The following is an 18,893-nucleotide window of genomic DNA, read 5'->3' as shown; positions in this document are numbered from 1 at the left end:
CTACATTTCTAATTGGAGGTATTTGCTAATATTCTTATTATTACACTTAATACATATTGGGATAGTATCTTGGAGATGGGATTAACCCTTTAAAGAAAGCAGTTGCTTCCCTTCTTATTTTTTTATTTTTAAGGAGTCAGACAACCCCTTTAACCCATTGTCTCTACACCGACATGAACACTAGGAACAGCAAGACTGTGCTAACTGTAGTTTATCACCCATGAAGGGTGAGGTGACTCCGTAAACTCCATCACTTGATCGGATGTCTTTATTTGGAAATATTTTAGGTAATAAATATGCAGTGTCGTCTGAGAGCTTTTATCTTTTGCACAATAGTAAATGATTGGAGATTTCATTAGAGGGAATGAGATATTTTGTACTAAACGGCTACCTACAATCCTAAAATGGAAATATAAAGTGTTCTGTCATTAGTGGTTAATGAATCGTGTACACTCAGTGCATTCATATTGTATAATAACGATAAAATATTGAATAAAGAATATAAATAAGCAGCAGAACACTGATACGCAGTCCAGTCTTTTGTTTGGGGATGGAAAACATTACTTGCATAGTATAAAATCAGCTTCAAACCACATTTTGGAGAAAGGTGAAACGCCGTCTGTTTTGCTTTTTTTTATCGTACCTGGAATGGCAGGAAATCCATAAAGAATAGGGCTCAGACTAATAACCTACTTTGTTTCTTATCTTGTTATTGTTAGTTAGAGCAAGGTAATGGGCACACTTAGAAGCCCTGCTATCATTTACTTTTGCCACAAGGCTTCAAGTCTGGGATGTGATCTGATTATTAGGAGTGTTAAGAAAGCTATGGGCCGTTAAATCTCCAGTCTGCTCTTTAGGTGAGACGTCTTCCCGCACAGGTTAGAACATGATGGGCTATTATATATTGGCTGCCCTGTAAAGGAAACTTTGCAATTGTTATACAAATAGAATTGAAAAATAGAAATAAACCATTGAAGATTTAGTGGTATAGTTTAATGGCATTATATAATGAGTTGAGAAGGGTTTTTGGTACAGTAGGGCATTTGTTATTAATTCCTTAAGAACCAGTATTAATATGATCCAGGATCTAATTATAATCGGTAATTACTAGAATTTCACTAGAATACTATGCAAATAACCTCTAACCCCATCAGATAGGCCTCTAAGGCTGGTTTCACACATCAGTTTTTTGCCATCAGGCACAATCCGGCGAAAAAACTGATGCGATGGATCCGATGAAAAAAGGTTTTGATACTAAGCATGCTCAGTTTAAAAAAACGGAAACCGGCGCCAGATTCCGGCATATGACGGATGATGCCGGATCCGGCGTCCATAGGCTTCCAGTATAATAAACACCGTAAGGCGCAAGATCCGACGCAATCCGTTTTTTTGCCGGATACAAAAAACATTCACTTCAAAGTTCCATCCAGCCGCCGGACAAGCGAAATCCGGATGGAACGCAAGGCCATCCAGCCCAATCCAGCACTAATAGAAGTCTATGGGGGAAAAACGCATCCGGCGGCAACAGACGCCGGATGCGTTTTTTCATGTTTTTGTCGGATTGTGCCTGATGGCAAAAAACTGGACCTATGTTTTCACTATTGTATGGGCACATGTAAGTATTTTGGAACGGAACGTGTGTCCGTTCCGTACTTACGTGTGTCCGTGATTTTTGCACGCTGACATGTCCACGTATCCTCCGGCAGCACAGGTGTCACACGTCCCGCACCTGTATCACACGGATGTAGTGTGGCTGCGGTTCCGTGTGACACGCGCCGGAGAACACGTGTCATTAATTTTAAAATAAAAAAAACAAATACTCACCTCCACCAGCCCCACAGATTCTACCGCTGCAAACTGTTCCTGCCGGCCGCCAATGGGATTGAGCGTGTAAAGGAGGTGGGCGTGCTGTCCCGGGCGCTGATCTCCGCCCCTCCTCTCGGCCGGAAGCAGCGTCAGCGGGGAGTGGGCAGGACTGGAGCCGAAGATCAGGACCCTGGACAGCAGCACGGACCACGTGAGTATGTAAATTACCTGTTCTCCGTGTGCTATCGCGGATAGCACACGGAGAACACACGTGAACCGCACGTACCCGAGACACGTACTTACCTCACGCAACACGCAGGGAAAATATGTGTCTCGCGGCACGTGCGTGTTTTTAACGGATGTGTGTTTCAGGCCTAAGTCCTTTATTTATCTGAGTAATGTGCGCAAATGTTACAAATCAGTAACAGGTCCTGCTTCTGATTCTTGGGGCACCCTGCTTTCTCCCTCCCTTCTCTCAGATCTAGAGATAGTGCAAAGGAAGGTATACACAGATTTCCACAGTGTGGAGAGAGGAGAAAGCAATGACAGTTTATGGAAGGGCACAGAAAAAATACTGTAGGAAAGGAGGAAAGTGTATGAAGAGGAAATAAGTGTAGGATAAAAGCTGTGCTAAAATATGAACTAATGAAGAACGCAGCTTCCAGGATATACATAGACCCCCAACGATCAGAACGTTATCTCTTGTCCCATGAGTAAGGAATAATTTCCAAACTTGAAAACCTTTTAAGTAACCAGATCCACAAGATCCACAAGCCAATTTTATGTCTTCAGTTATTTACCAAAAACTATTTTTGTATGTATGGAAAGCAACCCGGAAAGCTCCCAGTGGAAAAGATCTAAGCACATTGACTAACTAGAATAGATCATAGGGTTTGTATATAATGTTCCCTTAGAAATTCTCTGTCCACTTTATATGATATTTTTATGCATGTAATGTTATTAAACTAGATTGACACAGTGATAAATTAAAGTGCCAATTAAGAAAAGGTTACAGTTTATTGCCATGGGAAAGATGGCATTACTGACTGACAACAGTGGTTAAACTTGTGTGCAGATCTTATGTCCTATTTCTGCTTAGAAGTAACTCATGTAGAATGTTTTCGTATTTCTGAATTTTCATTTTTTGGGATCACCCTAGACAGAACATATGGCTGTTCCAGTTGAACATCTAGATTGTAGACGATACTGTTTATACTTGTGTATGTATGTGTATATATATATATATATATATATGTATATATATATATATATATATATATATATATATATATATATATATATATATATATATATATGAAACCAGAAGTTTACATACAGTATCTAATAAGACACATCTGCATGTTTTTCTCACTATCTGACATGAAATCAGAATAAACCTTTCCCGTTTTAGGTCAATTAGGATTAGCAAAATTATTTGTATTTGCCAAGTGTCAGAATAAAGAGGGAGAATGTTTTAAGGCATTTTATTATTTTAATTATTCTTTCCCAATTTGTAATAGGTGTAATAATAATATTAGCAAATACCTTTAATTAAAAATGTAGTATTGTTTTTCTTATTCACTATGTTGCTTACATCATGTTCGGGGCGTTGGAGGACCTTAGGTATCGATGGTTACGACTACTCATATAGTCACAGTTAGTTAGTTGCTAGTGGTCGTAACCATGGATACCTAAGGTTCTGCAATGCCCTGAACATGAACATTCATTGTTGATTTGCCAATAGCTATTCTCCTATTGATTTCCGGTGCTCTCTATCATTTCCAGTCTCAATTTCTTCCTGCATCATGTTCCTTTATTTGTTCTGTAGTCATTCTTGTAGAAGTGTTCCTTGTACTGTTGACATTGTTCCTTAATGTGTGCTGGCTCAATTAGTTTGTTCCCACTGAAGTCTTTCAACTTTCCCACTCCTGGTTGAAATTTTCATCGTGTCTCTTTGATCTTTTAGTATGCCTTTCTGCTTTTTCCATTCAGATGTTCACTTTCTATGTTTGTATGTATGTTTTGGTAATAAAGCTCTTTTTCTGCTCGAATGGCTCTCTTTAGTCTTTTACTGATGTTGTCTGTGTCCTGCTTGTTACCTTTTGATTTTGCCATTCATTTTTGTTTGATGATCTTTAGTGTCTCTTCTGTTAACTATGGCTGCAGGGATCTCTGCTGCCTCTTGTTTATTGTCTTACTGGCTTTTTCAGTAATAATAGTTTTCATATCTGTCCATAGTCCCTCGGGCTTTCTTTCATCCATGTCTAGTGATATAAATTGCTTTTGCAGACCATTCCAAAAACATCAGATATGTTGGTCGAGTCAAAATTGGAAATGACCTGTTGTCTAGTCCGTTTGGCACAGCTTGACTCTAATCTTTGATGTCAAAAGTTCATGATCAGTTCCACTGTCAACTCCTGGCCTTGTTTTCACGGTAATGATAAACGACCTCCTTCTTTGGCGAATAAATATATAGTCAATCTAATTCTTGTAGACCCCATTCGGTAATGTCCATTTGTAAAGTGTCCGTTTGTGATTTTGGAAGAATATGCTCATGATGGACATTTGATTTGTCGCACAAAAATCAATAAATATTCTTCCAGCCTTGTTTCGTTCAACAAGTCCAAAAATTCTACCAGTGGTTCCATGTTTGCCATGGCCCACTTTGGCATTCAAATCTCCATGATAATAAGTAAGTCGTGTTTTGGTGTCTTGTTTCTTTCCTCTTAAATTAGTTAATAAAATAGTTTAACATTCTCCTCCTCGACATTTGTTGTTGGTTAGTACACTTGTATCAATGTGACATGGATTGGTACTCCTTGTAGTCGTATTGAGATTGAGACTCTAACACTGACTGCTTTGTACTTTAGCGAAGCCAGAAAACAAGTGCACTCTGATGCTACTTGAATTAATCAAGTTTTACAGTTTATTGGTGCAACAAACCAACGTTGTACCAGGACATATGCAATATAAATTGGCAGACGTTTTGATCTGTCCGAGGTCTTTATCATATAGTCGCTGGGACAGGGGAGAGGGGACCTAAATATGTGCTATACAATATATACAGTGAAAAGTTAATATACAAAGATCACACAATACAGTAATGTATTTTCCTTTCAAAGATCATACTAAGGACCAGGGGGAGCTCATTACGAGTGGGAGAAACTTCCTATAGAAGTTTTAACACTTCATTTTGACAAGAACTCACTCTTGAGTTTAATAATTCCACTACTGCTTCCACCTCAGCTGGCAGAGAGTTGGGATGAGGGACAGCAGCAGAGGCTGAGGAAGATCTCTGATGCTGCTGCCAGTGACTGACAGCTTGACAGATCACGAGAACAGGATTCAGACAGGTCTGTGATTGTGGGAACCACCCCGAACTGGCTAAATCCCAGCTCTGCTTTGATACACAGCAGCATGTTGCACTCAATTGTGAAACATGGAAAAGCGACACTGGATCAAGGAGAGATTTCTATAATTTGCAGACTAAAGGCCCCGTCACAGACAATGAGATCGCTAACGAGATCGTTGCTGAGTCACAGTTTCTGTGATGTAGCAACGATCTCACCAGCGATCTCATGTGTGACACCTACCAGCGATCAAACCCCTGCTGTGAGATCGCTAGTCGTTGCAGAATGGTCCAGACCATTTTCTTCAAAGGCGATGTCCTGCTGGGTTTCACGCCTACCAAGAACCTCCTAACAGGGTTGTCATATATATATAATGATCCGCTTAGATCATTATACAGGTCGCTCATCGTTACTGCGTGGTTGGTTAGGTCTGACTGTGTGACATCTCACCAGCGACCTCCCAGCGACTTACCAGCGATCCTTATCAGGTCGTATCGTTGTCGGGATCGCTGGTAAGTCGTTGTTTGTGACTGGGCCTTAAGCCTTCAGTAACATGTTCCACGGTCTTTCATTTGGCAAATCAACTCTATATACACAAAGATGAGTAATTTTGATGTAATTTGCATTTTTGCCCTGAATTGACCCTATTGTTTAGGCTCCATTGCAAGGCCATTGTACTTCTTGTTTGATTGATAGCTAAATACTGGACATATAAAGTAAAAATTGTTGGATTCACTTATTTGCAATTAAAGCTTATCGATTAAAATGCTATTCGTTATTTTTTAAAGAAACTGTTCATGATTTTTTTATTCCCTATAGAGTCCCATACACCCACAGTTTGTGTCTGGTGTTGCAGTTTGGGCACACACTTTTGAATAGAGCTACGGTGGAATTTCAGAGACAAACCGTGGACAGGTGTGGACACGTTGCGTTTTTGCCGTGTTTTTGGTGCATTTTTTTCTGCACCGTTTTTTCACAAAACCTGAAGGTGACGTTTCTGGCACATGTTGCTTATTTTTCCTTTAGGGTATGTGCGCACGTTGCTTTTTACCTGCTTTTTACCTGCTTTTTTGCTGCTTTTTCTTCTGCGCTGTTTAATGCCAAAATGGATGTGTTCTTCTATTCAAGCAAAGTCTATGGGAATTTGGGTTTCTTGTTCACACTATGTTGTTCAAAATGCTGCCTTTTTGTGGCAGAACTTTGGTCAAAAACTCAGCTTTGCAGTGCAAAACCCAAATGGCAAAAACAATTGACATGTTGCTTCTTTGAAAAGCTGAGTTTTTGACCAAAGTTCTGCCTCAAAAAGGCAGCATTTTGAACAACATAGTGTGAACAAGAAACCCAAATTCCCATAGACTTTGCTTGAATAGAAGAACACATCCATTTTGGCATTAAACAGCGCAGAAGAAAAAGCAGCAAAAAAGCAGGTAAAAAGCAGGTAAAAAGCAACGTGCGCACATACCCTGAAAGATTTGCAGCAGATTGAAATCTGCTGTCTGTTAAGTCTTTCAGAGTTTTTGCTGCAGATTTCACTCATACAAATGAGTGGGGGGAAAAAAGCCTAGAAAATGCACGTATTTTACTCATCGCTTTTCCTTTACAGCTGAATTTTCTGCTACAAATCCTGAACGTATCGACGTATGTTTTAGTTATCTTTTTGTGTGCTTTGAAATCAGCTGGAAAAGCAGAACCCTATGAAGTCAACAGGGTGCACCTCTGGAGACATCGGTTCAGTTATTAGGCAGAAATAGAACCAAATAATGTGTAAAGTTAATTAGTAATAACCTGGTGTATTCCAATTTGTTCATGAACGATTCCTAGAAGAAAGCCTTCCTTAGTCATGTACAGTACATACTACCACTCGATAATAAAAGGAAAAATTAAACACAAACATCAGCAGGATTATATCCAAGTGAGACGTAGGATTATTTAAATGTAGCTGGAGCTGAATAAACTCTATCATCACGACGTGGGTGTAGCCACAGGAAACTCTTAATCTGTGGTTTTGGCAAATTTTGAAAATATCAAATCAAAACGAAACCTTGCTACGTCGTATATCAAGATTCATGTCATAAATTCATTACTCTCGCCACAAGCTGCTGTCTGATCTGCTACAGGGTCTAATTGGGGAGAAATCCAATATGCAGGCCTCCTGGTTGTGCTCTTCCATTGAACTTTGCAGCAGGTCAGAAGGCTGCGCTAGACAGACACAATGACTTCAAGATGTATGTCTTCGAGAGAGCCTGTTTGTTTTGTTTGAGTCAATGGAAAAGTAAAGTAACACTCCAGACAAATACTCAATTTTGGTGGAAGATGGACAGCAATAACAAAACAAATCTGCTTTCCGCTGGTGTTTTCATAAAAGGCAAAGTAAACACAGGCTGTGTGACCATATGAGCCGGCCGATCCGTTCCTGCCATGCCTCTTTTTTTTTTCCTTAGAAACAGCATGAGATCCTAAATAAGCCAGCGTTCTATTTCATGGGGGATAGAAGAGTAAGGAACAGCTAAACCGTGCAAACAAACACAGCTGTGATTTTCCTCGCTCCATTTTTCATTTAATTTTCACATTTCCTAAAGTAACTTCCAGTGATCTCACCAAGGCCTCGCCCAGAACTTCTCTACAGGCTTGAGTGATAGGTCAAATAAAAAGATTATGCAAGGAGATGATTAGCAGATGTTGTACAACATTCAGGAAGGAAACCAGCCATTTGCTGATGACAGTAGAAATACAGCAAAAATGCAGATAACGTAAACATTATTTATTATGCCATTGATGTTCTTGCACATCCTAGTTGTACACTGCTGTGATGGAGGAAGCCAATCAAAGAATTCTGCAAAAATATGTTTAAACACATGGAATATGCTTATTTGGATATTTTGTAGGGTACATTGCTTGAATTGTTTCCATGCATATTAATCTGGACAGTATACTTCATCTAGAGCCAATTGGAAAAGGCGGATTGTGGATGTCTACCCTGATGTTATTGTTACCTTGTACTGAGTCAGATTATTATAAGCTGAATCATTCTTTTTTACTTTCCGTGACAGGAAATCGGGGAGCATATTTGTTATGGGTGGGCCAATAAAAATTCCTGTCCTGTTAACGGGATTGTTTATTTGTATTTTGCCTGTGGGAAAAGACCTATACGTTTTACATGAACTAGTCCGAGAAGGAGAAATGTAAAGAAAGGATTCGAAAAGCTGTATTTATACAGAAACAATCATGTAGTCATGTTTTCAAACTATGGAAGTCGTCTTTTGTGTCTTCCAATACATTGACTTAATTTTGTTAAAGGGAATCCGTCAGCAGGATTTCACCACTCAGACTCTTTATGTGTGCTTGTAGTTCTTTCAAAGACAGGTCCAGCAATACCTTTACCTGGCCAGGATGTTTTTCTGTTACTGGGTAACAGGGGTTTGTATTGATATGCAAATGAGGTTGAACAGGTATTATGGCTTCTGTCACTCTAGCTCTATTCCCTGCCCAGCCCTGCCTCTTTCTGTTTGATTGATCACTGTTTTGTGTGAAGTCTCACAATATAAAGGCTGTCAATCAAGCAGTAGGAGGCAGTGCTAGGTGGTGAATAGAGTTGGAGTGACAGAGGCCATAATACCTGTTCAGCCTCATTTGCATATCAATACAAACCTCTATTACACAGTAACTGGCCATGTAACGGTATTGCTGGACCTGTCTTTGAAAGAACTACAAGCACATATCTACCATAGATCTCATTCTCTATGATATTCTTCTCTGTTTATAAAATCCATGAAGTTACTGTATATTTAAAATGTATATTTCCCGATGTTATTGCCCTTAACAGTTAATGATTTAGTGTAAAGACACATAAACTTTTCTTTTATGCTTGATGTTTTAGTGATTAGTGGAGGTCCCTGGACCCACACCCCCACCAATAAATAGGGCTTTTATATAATATTAAATAATGTTTACACATTTTGTCACATTTCACTCCTTAGGTATTCTTTGATATGCTTAATATACAGTTACACATATGACTAAAGGTACACGCACACGATTAGGATTAGTAGGCGTTCTGAATGCAGTATATTTTTGCTGCATCCTCTGTGTTCTCCCACATAGGAGACTTAAGCGACTGCGCAGAAGAAATTGACATGCTGCAGATAAGAAACCCGCACCGCAAATCAGTTTACATAACGTTAAAAAAAAGCAGTAAGGGCTGCAGATTTCTATCAATCCCATCCACTGTGCTTGTACTGTACAATGCAGCGTTTTGGACACAGAAAAAATATGCAGCGTACAAAAAGCTGCTAACACTGATTGTGGGCACATACCTTAGGTGTCCATTGACCTAAGAATGCTGTTAAAGTATGATTGATAATGTGCTCATGCACATAACTACATTACAGCTTTCTTTTGTTCACACCCCTAATGGGACTGTACTTGAGACCTTTTCTGCACCTCTCTATGCACCTTACTCATTAAAAACTGTGAGAAAAAAAACTCAATGTGGCACAATCTTTTGGAGTTTGTATGTATTAAGGTAGAAGAAAAACACTCAGATCATTTGTGGCTGCAAAAACCGGTCCTGTATGGCAGCAGACTCTATGCTGTTCTCTATAGACTGTATATACCGGACCCTGCCTTTAAGGATAATATTGATGGATATCTCTGGTTAGAACATATACCACAAATATTCGGTTTCTTGTCTTTATAACTATGTTAGTATGATTTACCAATAGGCAACCAAAAATTGTTAAGCTTGAATGCAGACAATCTGATTTATGCTATGATTAGAATTTTTTATTAGGCCAATATCTGTGAAAGTATGTAGTGATAAAACTAATTTTATGATAGTGAAAAAATCATTTTCACATAAGGAATACTCCTGTTGTGCTCACAACTTACATTTTAAGCAGAAAAATATACTTGTTTCATGGGTAGTTATGCTTCATTGAACCTCTAGGATACACAATTGTGCTTTATCTTTGTATAATCTGCTTGTTTTTCTTTAGATTAAAAAATCTTTTCAGAATAATCGTCTTTATGTGTATGAGGCATAACATTATTTATGGCCATTTTTGTTTCTTGCATTTCACCAGTTTCTTGTCATGGCTCCTCTCCGGAGTTCAAACCGGTGATTTCTAAATGGATGGTTGTCTGAAGTTTCACCTCCTCGGTTAAAGGGAACCAATCACCAGGATTCTCGTATATAACCTAAAGCCAGTGCTATACTGGCACTATCAGCCTGATTCTATACATATCTGTAGTGGTCAGCTCGGATGTTTAGGTTTTGAAATCTAAGAAGGTAAAGTTTATAAATTCGGCAGCTTCTTGGGTAACAGCAGCTGAGGATCAGATAATATCTGGGGGGTATTCATAGTTATCCCCTCTCCTTGTTAGAATTAGCATAATTATTATACAATCGATTTAATTTTTGACTTGCAGGATTTGTGTGAGGTCATACCCATGTGACCAGAAGAGGCGTGGCCTCAGCCAATAGAACAATGTTGCTTCCTGGTGTCAACTTTGTTGGCTGAGGCCCTGCCCCTTCTGGTCACATGGGTATGACCTCAGTGCAAGTCAATAATTAAATCAATTGTATAATACTTATGCTAATTCTAACAGGGGAAGGGGATAACTATCAATACCCCCCAGATATTATCTGATCCTCAGCTGCTGTCACTCAAGAAGATAATTGTTTTATAAACTTTACTTTCTTGGATTTCAAAACCTAAACATCCGAGCTGACAACTAAAGGTATGTATAAAATCAGCCTGATAGTGCCAGTATAGCACTGGCTTTAGGTTATGTACGAAAATCCTGGTGATTGGTTATCTTTAAGATTTTCTTACTGAAATATTGCTATCATTTTTCTCTGCAGTTTATGTGATTCCCTTCCCAGTTGTCTCTGATTTTCTTTCATTTAGGTTTGGGAGGGATTTCATGTAATCTGTTATTCTTTTTGGTTTCTTTTATTCCATCATGCCTGTATGACTGTGTTGTAGGTTCCTAGCCCTGTGTCTCACCCTCTGCCTGTGTGCATATCATTTATGTTTATTATTTTTTTTATGCTAATCTTGAGTTATAGCTTAGGGTGCAGTTAAGTAATAGGGGTAAAGCTGTGCTCTACTGCTTATAAGAGGGAGGTGCTTTAAGGGAAGGAAACTATAAGCAGTATGATAAATCCAAAGCACTCAATCGGACACAAAGGTAATGCAAAACGTGTTTTTTATTATTAACATTAGTAGATTACTTGCAGAAAGAAAAATGCCACTACCAATAGAGCAAAGCCAAGCCAACGTTTCGGCCTATGTTAGGCCTTTGTCAAGGTCTTGCGTTGTAATAGAACAGTAGAATAGACGGATTGGACGTCTGAGGATAATACCACAAGTAGGGCGTTTTTACTTTTCGAGGGTATTCTGCCAGAGTCAGGGAGACATGAGAGACAGAGGAGTAAAGAGGATACCTGAGGCGCATGTAGAATAGGGAGAGGGTCCCAGAGGAACGGGCAGGAGGCATAGGGTGCAGTTAAGGACACTCAGCGTCAGCTGTTGACGAGTGCGGGCACTATTATGTGATCCGATCCTAGGATGCCAACCTATCCTGTCGGGGGGGACAAATTAGAATCAGGTCTAGGGCATGTACTAACCTGTTTTGGCCATGTAGATTTCTAGTTTTACATCTCCCCTGGTTTGTCCATCCTTGTGAGAATGTTAGGGTTCAGTCGTAACATTTCCTCTGTAAAGGCGTTATCTCTAATTTGCAAATGACTCGCCCATCAACTGTGCACACAGAGAGATTTATGCTCTTCTGTCCTTTGGTAGTACACAGAACCAGCAGCAGTATTTAACAAATTACACCTCACTGCTGAGCAGTGTAACTGTGAATCCTGCTAAGGGATAAGTTAATGTACTTGGTAGAAAACTTCAGCACAATATCTTTCTGTGATTGTTTCTTGCTCTGCTCCTATTTCTATTTCCTCTCCCTCCCCTTTCCACAGACTTCAATATGTTGTGCAGTCTGACACCTTACTTTGCTTGCAACTTATTTTATCGGGAGAAAGTCATATTTGAACAGTTTGTTGTTTTTTGTTTTTTTTTTTAATAAAAATGTTCTCCATGTTCAGGAGACATGGAGAAGGGAAGAAATTTCTTATAAGTGGAGAAAGAATCAGATTTTACTCATGAGATGTATTATAAAGTTTCTCAGAATTTCTTGTACTATTAATGTATGCAAATTTATTTTAAAGTATATTTTTACTGCAGTCATTAAAGGGACCTTGGTTTACGGTGCACCATAATGTGCATAGCGCCCCCTGCAGGTGCCAGCTGAGAAGATGTATACTACATACAGGTGGCACCTTGCTGCATTGGTCCATGATCAGTGTCAACACTGATTGTGATGATTTAAACCACTACATCCCACATTTAATAGCAACATTACAATCTAGCTGGTTCACAAACTGAGGAGGTTTCTTCTTTCACCTCTGATCAATCGATCACGGGGTGTCGTTGGTTGCCATGGCATCCCAAGATCAAGTGATGGCCTTGGGAAGTTTCATTTAGGGTGGCCTGCTAGGTCCTGCCATAAGCAAATGTGAATTGGCATCCTCATTGTATTTCAGATAAATTTTGACTCTAAAAATCAAATAATGCTCCTTTTCTTCCAAACTCTGCCACATGCACAAACAATTGTTTCATATAGAGCATTGCCGAAATTTTGGAGAAATTAAGCAACAAATTGTGGGATAAATTTTATTTTATTAATGTTCGTGAAAATTGAAAAATTTGAAGTTAAGTCAACATGTTAATGGGATAATTATTTATTACATTCATTCCATGTTGCGTTAATTCTGGTGAAGCACCTGAAATGTTAGCAAAGGTCCTGACAGCAGACATATGGTACATGTTATTTATTAACTATTTTTAGTGGTGGGAATGTCGGATTTACACTGTATTTACATGCAGCCGTCATGCTGTGGCTTAAAACCCCTATGGTGGAATAACAGCTGCTTCAAGTGCAAGACTACCCGGTTGAGTGTAATGACTGCACAGTCTTGCAGGTGAAATAGCTGTTTCTTTGCAAAATTAAGTGATTGTGCATGGAAACAATTTAAAGACTGCAGGGAAATAGGGGTGCTGCAATTTAAAGGGACTCTTTTGAGCACAGGATGACTGTTCACACCGAGTATAGGCGCTCATGCATCATGGTGGGGCAATCATTTATATACACCTTCCCACATGCTGGTTTTCTATCTATCTCCTCCCTTTTCTGGCTCTATTAATTCAGAGCTGTTAATCACAGAAGGGATAAAAAGGGAGGAGATAGAAAACCACAGTTGGGGAAGTGTATTTAACCCCTTCATGACCAAAGACATAACGGTACGTCCTAAATCATGATGGAGTGACCACCACTGGCTGCTGTGGTGACCCAGTGGTGATCCCCGCACATGTGTGCTGATTTGTGTAGCAGACATATGTGCCTTGCAGGCGCAGGCGGAGCCGTGATCCATCCGCACTTGTTAACCCCTTAAATCGCGCTGTCAAAATGTGACAATGCGACTTAAAGCGCAGCAGCGGGAACACGCCTTTCCCCGCTGCCATCGGAGGCCCCATGATGCGATCACAGAGAGCAGAAGATTGTCATGCTAGCACAAAGTGATGTGATGACTCCTGTCGCTATCATGACATAGTTCCTGTTACAGCCAATAGAGCAGCGGCTGTTACAAGAATGGACATTTCTCCTGATAAGAGTGATGCTGCTCTGATCAGGAGAAATGAATGAGCGATCAGACTGCTGATCCTTATAGGCCCCTAGAGAGGGACTAGTACAATAAAAAAAGTAAACAAAAAAAGTAAAAACATTGAACCCCCCCTAAAATTTCAAATCACCCCCATTTTCCCCAAATGGTACCATTAAAAATATCAGCTTGAGAAGCAAAAAATAAGCCATCACTGAGCCCCATATGCCGAAAAATGAGAACGCTACTGGTTGCGGAAAATGGCGCAAAAAGTGTGTCACTTTTTTTGGACAAAATTCAGATTTTTTTTTAACTCCTTAGATAAAAGTCAATCTATACATATTTGGTGTCTACAAACTCATACTGACGTGAGGCATCACACCGACAAATCAATTTTACCATTTTGTGAACACGGTGAATAAAATATCCCAAAAACTATCATGCAATCACAATTTTTTTGCAATTTTTCCACAATTGGAATTTTTTTTGCCATTTTCCAGTACACTATATGGTAAAACATATGCTTTCATTTAAAAGTACAACTCTTCCTGCAAAAAACAAGATTGATGGAAAAATAAAAAAGTTACGACTCCTGCAAGAAGGGGAGCAGAAAATAAAAAAGGAAAATCACCTGGTCATGGAGGGGTTAAATGATTAGCTCCACCATGATGCACAAGCTCCTGTACTTGTTGTGAACAGTCATCCTGTGCTGATAGAGTCGCTTTAAAGCCGCAATATGACTGCTGAGATCACAATTTACTAATTTTTCTGAATTTTTGTAAAATTTCAGATATTGTCCTGAATAAACACAAAATGTACCAACCTAAACTAACCAGTAACATAGAGCATAATATGCAATGGAAATAAGGTTCACAATCAATGGGATTTATAGAAGAATTCCCAAATTAATACCACATAAAGTGATACATGTCAGATTTAAAAATGGGACTCGGTCATGAATACTAAAACTGGTCTCAATAAGTAGAAGCTGACATAAAAAAATAACCTATTGTTTAAATCATGTTTTGTGTTACATGTATCTTTAGAAAATGTTTTTTCATAATATGATCTTTATTAAAAACTAAATTGATAATCTTTTAATTTTCACAGTGGCCACTAGGGCTTTTATTTAGACTAATATTTCCTATCCTTTCAGGAAGAGTTTTCAGCAGGCTCCTTATCAGCAGAGGCAGGATTACAATGGCAGGTAACACCTCTATACACAGCTATATATATTTATAGCTATGAAAGTGACACTGTGATCATGCTCTTTGAGAACAATTGATGTGTGGATTCACGGAATGGCTGGTTTTACTGGCAACATCTGTGCAAGGATAAGAGAAAAGATATAGTTCATGGTGTACTTTCATCACATGCTATAATCCCATTACTGCATTAAAAGCTTATTATCTGCCATCTACTGCTCACACATTTTTAATGGTATTTTATTGAAATTCTCTATAGCCGCTGGTGGCTCTGTTGTGTTACTCTAATTCACCATTTCACAGGTATTAGTCTATTTTTACTATCTTTGAAATGTGTTTTCGATAAGGAAAACTTTTGTGTAGGATTGATAAGGTGGAATGTATGAAATCGAGTGTGAAAAGGATAGAAAGGAAAGTCTAAAATAGTAATGAAAGAACAAAAGGTAATGGAGAGATATTCTCATGTTAGGAGTAATGTTATCCACACCGTTTTACCACGGATTGTATCGGTTCATCTTAGGTGAACTTTTTTAAAACTGCAGTCCAGCCACTACATCTGAACATCCTCTGATACACAACTATTGACCAGGTACACATCTCGATTGTATATCATCTAACCATTTTAGAAGAAAGCCTCTCCATAATGAAATTAGAACCAGAAAAACAGGAGCTGTAAAGGCCAATTATAATTTTTTTTATTTAATTTAAACACACAGTAAAACCACATATAATAAACACTCATAGAAATAGTGGTACGAAATGCTACTTGAAAGGGAAAACCCACAAGCATGTGAGAGACAGGGGCTAGGAGTTATATAGACAGAATACTAGGGAGCCGAAGTAATGTTAAATATTGCAAGTTGTCTAGCCGGTAGAATGAAGCCACCAAAAGTGATAGGTTGAGGCACTTGCTTATTTGTAATCATAAATGATCAGCAGCTTACCCATAGTTAGTACACCTGAGGAAGTTGACACTGTGCGACGCGAAACGCGCGTTGGAGGGGTTTGTTTCATGTGGACACGGGGGTGAGGCGTAGTAACTATGGGTAAACTGATGATTAATTGATGATTACAAATAAGCAAGTGCCCAAGTGCCTGAACCTATCACTTTTGATGGCTTTATTCTACCGGCTAGACAACTTGCATTATTTAACATTAATTGGGCTCCCTAGTATACTGTCTATATAACTTCTAGCCCCTGTCTCTCACATGCTTGTGGGTTTTCCCTTTCAAGTAGCACTTCTTACCACTGTTTCTATGAGTGTTTATTATATGTGGTTTTACTGTGTGTTTCAATTATATAAAATAATTTTATAATTAGCCTTTAAAGCTCCTGTTTTTCTGGTTCTAACATCTGAACTAACCCTTAGAGGATACAAAAGCGAAGGCATACATAGTAAAGGCATACACACGATTACATAAGATTCAGCACCAATTTCTAATGAGTCTAAAAAATGAATAACTTCACAATTAGTCTAGATTCAAATATTCTACTGTTTTGTGTGTATAGTTCCTATTTATATTCATGAATAGAACTCATAGCTAGTATAATCTATAGGAACGATTTTTTATTGCGGACCAAGTGGTCCATTCATAATCGCGGAGACACGTCCGATATTGATCCGCGTGTCAATTCAAAATCGGCAATGCAAGTGTATGGGACCATGAAAAAATTGGACGGCACTCGGATGTTATCTGTTTTTTTTCACAGACTGAAGATAGAAGGTAGAGATGTTTTCTTTTTCATCCTATAAAAACTGAGCAAACTCTTAATAAACTCAGATGTAACTTTGAACAAAATCTCTTATAAAGCTAGGATCGATTTTCTCTTACGTGAAAAAACAGATGTCTAACTGAGCCCTTGGCCCTTTCTTCTTGCTAATCTACAGACCCAAGAAGAGGGGACAGATGAAAGGGGTCAACACATGACTGTGTGATTAGACGATAGATTGTAACTATGAAAACACAGACATATAGTGACTACGCACCAAATTAAGGCTTTTTCCATGCTGTGTGTTATACTGGTGGTAAATGTTAGGAGAACTGCCCATAATATACCTATGAAAAATGCCACTGTAGGGTTTTTCATTGTCAGAAACATACCTTGCAGTATACGTGTTTTGACTGGATGCCTCCTGATGGAGTACCACACTCTTTCACACTATTACATGCAGCAACAATACTGTATAATTAGAGAACCTGTCAGCATGATTTTGTCATGTCGAATAAAGCTATAGCTGTAATAGTTCTGTAGTAGTGAATAAATTAATACCTTTGGTGAAGAAATCCACTTGATAACCATTTGAGTTTTTCTGCTAATTAGATTTCTGTGCACAGGGGTCGAATTGTACACTGGGTCTTCCCCTCCCTGTCTGTGATTCCAAAACCAGTTCACCTGCCTCCAGTCTTTGAATGATTGAGATTACAATTGAGACTGAAATCTCAGCAGTGACCTGTCATTGAAAGACTGAGGGCAGAGGAGCTGGGGAATCACAGACAGGGAGGAGAAAACTCAGTGTTCAGTATAACCCCTGTGCACCGAAATCTAATTAGTAAAAAACTTCAAATGGTTATTAAAGAAGAACAGCAAAGAGGATTTCTTCATCAAAGGTATTTTCAATTTAATCAGTATTACAGCACCGTGTGTTTCCATTACAAAATTGTTCTGACGGGTTCTCTTTAATGTAAACCTGCCTGGTGAAGGCGGAAAAGATACTCTTTTGGCCTCCATTATGTGAAAGAGTATTTATTAGTGATGAGCGAGTACTAAAATGCTCGGGAGCTCGAGGCTCGGGCCGAGCATCTCAAAATACTCGTGTACTCGGCCCGAGCACCGAGCCCAATGTTATCCTATGGGAGACCCGAGTATTATTCTGAAATGACCCCCGGCAGCATGTAGAAACCATAAAACTGTAAATTAAAAAAAAAAACGTGCGTGTGTGTGTAAGCGTGCATATATATATACACGCGGAGTGGAGTGCGGGAGGGGCCGTAGCCGAGCGGGGAAGTGTCGGGCTAAAGGCACGGTCATGCTGTGCGGGCCGGCCAATCACTGCAATTCCACAAGTAACAGGGCTGTGGCATTGCAGTGGTCTGCCAGCCAATCCCTGCATAAGGGATGGCTGTAAAAAGAGCGCCAACATGAAGACGAGTACAGCACGAGTATCGCGAGATTACTCGGTCCCCGCCGAGTAGCCCGAGTACATTGATACTTGTGCGAGTACCGAGTATTAACAAGCATACTCGCTCATCACTAGTATTTATGGGCGCGTTTGATATGTGTACCAGAAGATTTCCAGACATATGTGGCAAGTGATCACTGCTAAATGTCTCATTGTACAGTCATGGCCAAAAGTTTTGAGAATGCTACAAATATTAATTTTTACAAAGTCTACTGCTTAAGTTTTTCTAATGGCAATTTGCATATACTCCAGAATGTCATAAAGAGGGATCAGCTTAACAGCAATTACTTGCAAAGTCAATATTGGCTAAGAAAATGAACTTTAACCCCCAAAACACATTTCAACATCATTGCATTCCTGCCTTAAAAGGAGCAGCTAACATTGTTTTAGTGATTGTTCCATTAACACATGTGTGGGTGTTGATGAGGACACGGCTGGCGATCAATCAGTCATGATTAAGTAAGAATGACACCACTGGACACTTTAAAAGGAGACTGGTGCTTGGTATCATTGTTTCTCTTCAGTTAACCATGGTTATCTCTAAAGAAACACGTGCAGCCATCATTGCTCTGCACAAAAATGGCCTAACAGGGAAGAGTATCGCAGCTACAAAGATTGCACCTCAGTC

At 39.2% G+C, this 18,893-nt stretch overlaps 1 protein-coding gene across 3 annotated transcripts in view; it reads left to right on the top strand.

Moving 5' to 3' along the window:
• RARB (retinoic acid receptor beta) overlaps positions 1-18,893 on the top strand; it is a 964,546-nt gene that overhangs the window by 613,032 nt on the left and 332,621 nt on the right. Inside the window, exon 1 of one of the 3 annotated variants that reach the window (XM_075315283.1) lies at positions 15,038-15,085. The exons of the other annotated variants lie outside the window; for them this stretch is intronic. Within the exon in view, the coding sequence (XP_075171398.1) occupies positions 15,079-15,085 (7 nt within the window). The 5' untranslated portion in view covers positions 15,038-15,078. Of the gene's footprint in view, positions 1-15,037; positions 15,086-18,893 lie in introns of those variants that run through there. 3 annotated transcript variants of the gene reach the window in all.

Source organism: Anomaloglossus baeobatrachus, chromosome 6 (assembly GCF_048569485.1).
Source record: "Anomaloglossus baeobatrachus isolate aAnoBae1 chromosome 6, aAnoBae1.hap1, whole genome shotgun sequence".
In the NCBI taxonomy this organism is placed as follows: Eukaryota; Metazoa; Chordata; class Amphibia; order Anura; family Aromobatidae; genus Anomaloglossus; species Anomaloglossus baeobatrachus.
The sequence above is the reverse complement of the archived record's forward strand: the minus strand, read 5'-3'. Positions and strand labels throughout refer to the sequence as shown.